The sequence below is a fragment of the Glandiceps talaboti genome, chromosome 22, assembly GCF_964340395.1.
Source record: "Glandiceps talaboti chromosome 22, keGlaTala1.1, whole genome shotgun sequence".
NCBI lineage: Eukaryota > Metazoa > Hemichordata > Enteropneusta > Spengelidae > Glandiceps > Glandiceps talaboti.
The window spans coordinates 12,367,822-12,375,590 of record NC_135570.1 but is presented as its reverse complement, the minus strand read 5'-3'; the positions used below and the strand labels follow the sequence as shown (position 1 = coordinate 12,375,590).

The 7,769-nt window shown below is 35.6% G+C and overlaps 1 protein-coding gene across 1 annotated transcript; it reads right to left on the bottom strand.

The window, feature by feature from the left end:
* Positions 1 to 255: 255 nt before the first annotated feature.
* Positions 256 to 5,066, bottom strand: LOC144452240 (sulfotransferase 1A3-like). The gene is made up of 6 exons (XM_078143292.1): positions 4,702 to 5,066; positions 3,581 to 3,837; positions 2,967 to 3,090; positions 2,186 to 2,280; positions 1,825 to 1,996; positions 256 to 923 (listed from the first exon to the last, which is right to left on the bottom strand). The coding sequence occupies exons 1-6, from the start codon at positions 4,859 to 4,861 to the stop codon at positions 814 to 816; spliced, it is 918 nt and encodes a 305-aa protein (XP_077999418.1). The 5' UTR covers positions 4,862 to 5,066; the 3' UTR covers positions 256 to 813.
* Between the last annotated feature and the right edge of the window lie 2,703 nt (positions 5,067 to 7,769).

The window sequence follows — 7,769 nt, the reverse complement described above, 5'->3', positions numbered from 1 at the left end:
TTCCTTTGGGGTGGGTAAGAATTGATTCGGATAGTGGTCAATACAACCATGTTGAACTCAAAGTGTATTTTTCTGGTTGAATTGTATTTACCATGTCATCCAGACCTGTGGTTTTGTGTCTGAATTAAGTAAGTGTGTTACTTCTTAGTGCCAATACTAAACTATGTTATACACCGTAAGATAACATTCAGTACAACTTTTGCATATAATTGTGAGCGTATTTTATTCGCAAAAAAAAATACGTTACAAAACCGAACTGCTTAGAAAGGTCACCAAGTCGCCAAAAGATTAACTAGTAATTTGGTGAATAGTGAATTTATCTAATAAAATTGATACTGTTTTATTTAATTTTCTGTCTTCACTGAAATATATTTTCCCTTCGATCAGGTACTTCGAAGTTCATGTAACTTCTCTTTATAAAACGGATACGTGTCTTACTCTGTATTGCTTTGTACCTTTTACCACCCACGTCAAAATTACTAAACATAACACCAAATGAAGTAATGTTTTGAATATTTACTTTTTTCGAATTTTTTTTTTTTAGAAATCATTTCCCAATACTTCTCACATGTGCAAAGTTATTGAAGACTCGTATATATGCCCTCTTCGTTTTCTTAGAGGAATTAAGTTGCTGGGAAAAATCCGACCCGTTCCCAAATACTTTACACATGCTTGAAATACTAAATCTCCTTGTATTTCATGCATGTGTAAAGTACACATGGCTTGAAATACAGGGAGATTTAGCTCGAATAGTTTGAAGTTTTCATGCATAGCTTAAATGCTCAAAAATTCTTATCTCTCTTTCTTCTTTGTTCAGAATTTGTACATATATTCTTCGTATCCCTTCATCTTCTCTGCATAGACTTTATCAAATCTTTCATTCTGTGCAAGGGTGAACCAATTTCTCCAGTCGCCGGCCACACCTAGTTATGCAAATTAGTACAACGACAATATCAGTTCCGGGTTTCGTTTCAACACATCATGTGGTCACCAGATTACTAAAACTATAGGTGTATTACGACCTTACAATGGTGGTAAGTGGCCGCTTGTGTTTCATATATCTAGCTTATATTATTCCTAAAAAGTAAAAAAATATTGACTCATGCACGTCTAGCAACTTTTGCTGTTCTAAAAAGGAATTAGCGAATTTGAAATTTGAAGATATAAATATGAAACTTGGTAGTTATAAAAATTAAAAAAACGTGGCAGTAACATTTTTTTTGTTCCAATCTGTATCGACTCAAATTACTGCTAAATTGACAGCATTTCTTCTTTTTTTAAATCTACGAAACAATCTACATTTTTTTACGTTCCAACATATTTAAAACTCTCATATAAAAACATATCAAACGTTATTTAAATGTAATGTCATATTAAAATTTTGTGCAAGGATCGGCAGTATCAATGGAAATGAAAGGTCAGAGTTCAGGAATCATGTACAAAAATAATAGTGGGCAATATTTAAAAGGTAGTGTACATGCGTTGTGTATAATTGTTTATCTAGCGTTCGATTTGACTAGAGACAATTTCTCATGTATGATATAGATACATTAATGACTATCGTTGTGAGGGTGGGCAAGCAATCTAGCAACCCCATATTGTTCTCAATATCATCAGGCATGGCCACGGCGAAAGCTTGACCACGATCACATGTTTGACAACCGTTGTTGCTAGGCATATTTGCATATCTTGCGTGATCTACAATGAGACTTAAAAATCCATTCTTCAATGAAAATGATTATTTAGTTGATATCCAACGGCTTTACACTGTATAAATTGTACATGGTCTTTACAAGGAAGGAATATACTTCATAGTTTGCTTACCTCGTCTCTGCCATTCACCTTCTGGTCGCAAGTAGAAATTTCTTCCTACTTCAGTCTTTGATCTCTGCTTCATTGGCTTGAAGTCAGTGTAACTTACTATGTCATCAAGCTGCTTATCTGTCAGATCTTTACCAATATGCTTTGCTATTTGTGCAATGCTTTCTCTAGGATTCTAGAAACGTAAAGGAAAAAAATATCGAGTAATAAAATCTGGTATGGGACAGAGTTGGTATACATATATATATACACACACTCATTTTCTCTTGTATTCACTTATATTTATTTATATCTGCTCCTAGCCAAACACAGTCAAACTGAAAGGTAAAAGACATTTGTTGCCTATTAATTTTGCTGTACATACCTTCTTCATATCTTCAAATCTTAACCACAACATCCAAGGTTCGTTCTTGTACTTGTACCACTTTATCATGTATTCCCAATACGAACCATATACAGCTGCAGGGAGGAAAACGACAGTGTGTTATGCAGACTGTTAGACTTTTACAAAACTAACCTGAGGATGATTAAAGGCAAGGGACTATAGAATATGTAGCGTTGCAGTTAAACGTAATCTGAGGTGAACTGAAAAATACCCCCCCCCCCGTAATATTGAGTATCTAAGATTATATTATACCAGTATATTGATGGTGCAAATTGAGAGATCTGATTGGTCAAGACATCAAGCTAACACGTTTAAAATAGTAATGTATGCATAATTAGCGCGATTCTAAGCGGTCCGAATGGTATACACATTTTTGATCGCTGTCGTCTGCATCCATCATGGCTGCCGTATCCGTACTGTCGATCGCCTTCACATTTTATATTTATCCCGGCTAGGGGAAATGAATAAAATATCCAAAGCCCTACAATTGTCCGATTTTTACTAAAAAAATATCACCATAATGCGACCAAGCCTACAGCCTCGTTCTTTTTTACATGAAAACAGAAAGTGCATGTTAACTTCATTTGTTATGTTATAATTTATAAAATAAATGTTTCATATATTTCAGCTCATGCAGGTAACACAACTTGAAGCTATAATAACAATCCCTACATCGCATCGTCGCACCACTGTAGATAAAATGTCCTGACCAGAAACGCTTCCCTTCTTAGTCAGGGCTAAAAGAATCTCAAATACTTACTGTTTCCCTCTAAGTAGTGTTCGAAAATTGTATCCCAATCAGTTGGTTCTAGAAATCGGCAGGAATTGTGCCAGCCAAGAAGAGATACACCACAGTCTTTTGGGTTCCGCTCCACATGTATTGCCTGTATTATAATTAAGCAAGTGAAAATAAAGTCATCACAACATTATAAATTTGACCATTCATCTCTTTTCATAACTTCAAAAATAAGACCATTGCGTTGAGCTCCAAAAACAAAATTACCGAAGTGATCGTCTGTTAACGCGTATAACGTCACTCACTAAGACGGAAATGAAATTGTTATACTTTTGCTGTTAATTTAGACATGAAATCTTTAACCCAGAGAAAAAAATGATCACCATGAAAATCTTTGAAATAGAGGTCAAAATTGTATCATAATTAAGCCATAAGTATTAAATGGCTGCAAAATATTGTGTTAACTCTATGAGAAAATAAAATATTGTCGAATTCTTGAAGGCATATTTCTAAACAATTTCTTTTATTTATTTCAAAGGGCCAGGAACAAGCTTTCATACGAAGAAATTTGAATAATTTCGATTCCTGGCAAACTGGCTACCGAGGCATATTCTGCCTTAACGTTTATATATACTTACTTTTGCTTGTTTCGAGAAAAGTTGCGGGGGCACATATTCTGGTAAGAGATGGCTTGGTATGAATCTAGGAGATCTCGCTCTGTCATGAGCTGCTGCCAAATCATGGACATCTGTGATACCTTCTGCTGCGAGTTCTGGATGATCTGAAGGCCCCAGTTCTAACATTGGAATCCTTTCACATTGCGGCATCAGGTCAACAGTCTCAATGTTATCCGCATGAATAATTGCATTTAGGATATGGCAGACCCAATTGGTTCCTAAACAAAGATATTGGAAAGATTAAATTTGGACTTGCCGGGAAAACTGCCCCCCCCCCCCTTCTAATCCCACAAACAAAAAATAATGTTGTACCATGCTTTCTGTCGCTAGACCATCATATGTAGTAACCAGCATCGCTTTGGAAGTCTGCCAAAGTTCAGCAATAATTGCTGATGACGTAAGTTGCCATTCAATTTTAACATTCCAAACACCATTATTCATAAGGAAATAGTTGCATTTATTGTAGACTCCCATTCGGTCGTGCAGTAGTCAGTGGCTGGTAGCCCACAACTTGCAGTTGGTTTTTTTCGTTTTCGTTCAATTTTGTCAGTCTGTTTATCATAATACTGTGAACACATGCTGCCAGCCAGTTTCGCCGTATCTTCGAAGTAAGCTTTGGTGCCTTGCATAAGAATTTCTCATCGACATGTAGCTGTTAGGATATGTCTATCTCAACTTGCTGTTCTATCCATTGACATTGTGACCAGTGACTTTTAGTAGCAAGACTGGAAGATACATACAAAACCCCATGGGACATTTCCCTTCTTGTAAGTCCTACATATGTATGAATAATTTTATTCACTGTGTAGCGTTCTGAGCATTCATGAAACAGGGTAGTCAAACAACGTAAAACAATGTATTTAAAAATGTGGGGGTTTTTTTTAAAAGTGAAAAAATGTACTTCAGCTGTTTATACATTCACGCGAATAGTCATTTTCTATACTACTCACGCGTGAGATATTCACTTCGATGCATTCGATTCTCTTGGCTTGAGATCATTGCATTTCGTTTCTTTCAAAAAAAAAAAAAAATCGACAACAACAACATTATAATGAAATGATACTGCATTGCAATTAACTTACCTGCTTTTGGATAGGTGAGCAGGAACACATCATCTGGTCTGACTTCAAACTTTGGAAGCCTTTCTAATATTTTCTGCTTGTTCATGATACATGGCATCAGAAGGCCTGGTCTTATGTAATACGTTTTCTTATACGGTGGTTTCTTTTCTGCGTCTGCCATAGTTGTTAAACGTATCCTTCGGACGTGCACGTGTGTTAACTCTATACCGTCTGATCGTGGTTCTAACTCTGTTATGAGGGTGATAGATTTGCCACGAGCCTTATATATACTCTCTCTAAGTGGACCTACCACTGTTGTATGCCCGCCCCTCTCTAAGTCACGTGACGATGCCAACACTCTCTAAAGTCGGTTGATTTATGTCAGTTCTTGTTAGTTGTTGATTCTTGAGTAGTACCGTGCCCTGGCGATATCTGTATCAACGCCAACTCATTATGCAAAATGACCTAACCGTGATAACGAATTGTGTCACTAACCCGATAACCTTACTAGTATTACAAATTACCTACAATTTCCATTAGTTCAAAATACTTTTACGATTAAAGAGACTGGGAGGTGGTCATATATTGATATATATATATATATATATATATATATATATATATATATATATATATATATATATATATATATATATATATATATATATATATATATATATATATATATATATATATATATATATATATGTATGTATGTATGTGTGTCTGTGTGTGTTTGTCTGCGTGTGTCTGTGTCTGTGTCTGTCTGCCTGTCTGTCTGTGTCTGTGTCTGTGTGTATAATATATATTTGCTTAATAAATAAATACATACAATGCATGTATGCGCGCGCACATACACAAGTTCCATATGCATTTCTTTTTTCTACATACATACATACATACATACATACATACATACATACATACATACATACATCCCAAGAGGTATGGAGAGAAACATACATACAGAAAAGGACAGATGTAAAATAACGGACCCCTCGATGGCATTACCCCAGAAAGAGTACACGTGCTACCAATAAAAAGAATGACAGGTACGTATCTCAGGTGGAATAGGGTCCACTTGAAATGGGCAGGATGCCAATATGACAACAAACATCTTAAATTCCGTCCTTTAAATCACGAACTTTTAAAAGGTTTTTTGACCTTTGACTACATTTTCATGCAGTGTGCGAAATTAAGGAAAATGAAATTAAGGACCGACAAGTAGGAAAAGCTGTTGGCCTTTATGGATTACTGTATTACTTGATACAGTTTATCAGCTGTATATATACAGTACAGGTAACCCCAACCCACCTATCCTCATAAAAATTGAACGAACTTGAACTTAACATAACTGATTGCATTAGAGTAGCAGTGGCAATCAACTTCAGAGTCAATAACAGAGTTCTTTACATTTTGATGTGGGCTTTGCAAGGAGAAATCTCATATTTAGCTATACTGTATGAAAATGAGCCAACAGAATTTGAGGGAGAGACATCATCACCTTGATAACTGCTGGTGGGGAGGGGGTGTCCTCCCACTTCGCTGAGAACCTTTTTTTAAAATAAGGACATGTATAAATAAGGCAAGTATAGGAGGCCATTTAGAGATATAAATGCCAGACTATACACATAATTTACAGCACCCTACCTAGAGTCGAAGGATTAGCGCTACTACGTTATTTGCTATCCTATTACCGAAATTTTGATTTTTAATTTCGTGGTCCTTTTTCTCGTCTACGATCATAGCTGTGTTCAACAGGTTTCGAATGGCATTCCCTGTATAGAACGTAATTGGTCGAATACACGATAAGACATATCTAAATCAAGCCATCAAGTCACATGATGAATCCACAATTAAGTGTTCTCATGGACATGTGACCCTTCGACCTCAATTACGTACATGCTATCCTATTCAAATTTTTGCTAATGTTCTCCAAATGCCATGTGTGTGTATATACATTACAGAAAGAGATGTTAAGGCAGACACACATGCATATTCATGGCTGTCACCTGCCTCCGATATATATATATATATATATATATATATATATATATATATATATATATATATATATATATATATATATATATATATATATATATATATATATATATATGTAAATAAAGTATACAATATTGCGAGAAATTGTTGTGACCAGGAGTGGGTGTAGAGTTCTATCATATGTATATAAGTGAGTTCTATACCTCGGTATGTTTGCAAAGTATTGAGTAGCCACACTTTCACTCCTCAGTTTTGAGTAACACCCACACCCACCCATCCACCCACCCTTCCCCATGTAGCTTTGTCTTTTTGAAGTAACCCCTAGCTCCCTAAAGTATTAAAAGGATAGTTTGAAAATCTGACTTCTGTCAACCTATGACTGAGTACTTGTAAGAAGGAGATAATCACCCTGGCATCTGTGTGACATTTTCGGTACGACCTGTTTCATACTTGAGTCAACAGTCTGACCTTGTTGAATCGAGCTTCCCTATTTTGACATACTTTCAGAGTTTAAGAACCTCCACATAGAGAGCGGGGTCTGCCATGGTTGTGAAAACAACGCGGGACAACAAAATTAGTTATAACCCTCATACAAAAAATATACATTGCTTACAATTAATTCAGCAGTTATCGTGAGCTAAGTGTTTCTGAGATGAAGTGTTTCAGAGTTATTATGTTCCAAGCAGAGTTAAAGTGGAATTACTACTCGTAATGGTAGAGGAGTGAATTGTGGTCTATGGTTTAAAATTCAGTGTTCAAAGTAGACAGTGAAAGGAAAAAATTGTCTATTTTGTGTATCAAAATGACAGTCCACAATAAAGTGCAATGCCTCTTCAACTGTATTATATCATGTTATGCATAGTATGTCTACTATTGCTATACTGGGTCAAGTATGCCTCCAATTTTCAATCACGAAACTATGATCACTACTTGCAAGTTTGCAAGTAAGTGTCTTGCCTATGGTAACTATATTATTAAACATTACACAAGTGCTCTTCAATTCTGAATTTACATTGTACAGTTTTTTTTAAATTTACAGTAGGTGTACAACTTATTGCCTTCCCACATAGACATCCTGTCAACAT

Excerpts from the sequence above, each read along its gene's own strand:
- LOC144452240 (XM_078143292.1), bottom strand. The coding sequence starts at position 4,861 with ATGGCAGACGCAGAAAAGAAACCACCGTATAAGAAAACGTATTACATA. Across the intron at positions 2,281-2,966 it reads ACACTACTTAGAGGGAAACA|CTGTATATGGTTCGTATTGG; the intron begins GTAAGTATTTGA and ends TCCTCCCTGCAG. Across the intron at positions 924-1,824 it reads AGGTGAATGGCAGAGACGAG|GTGTGGCCGGCGACTGGAGA; the intron begins GTAAGCAAACTA and ends TTGCATAACTAG.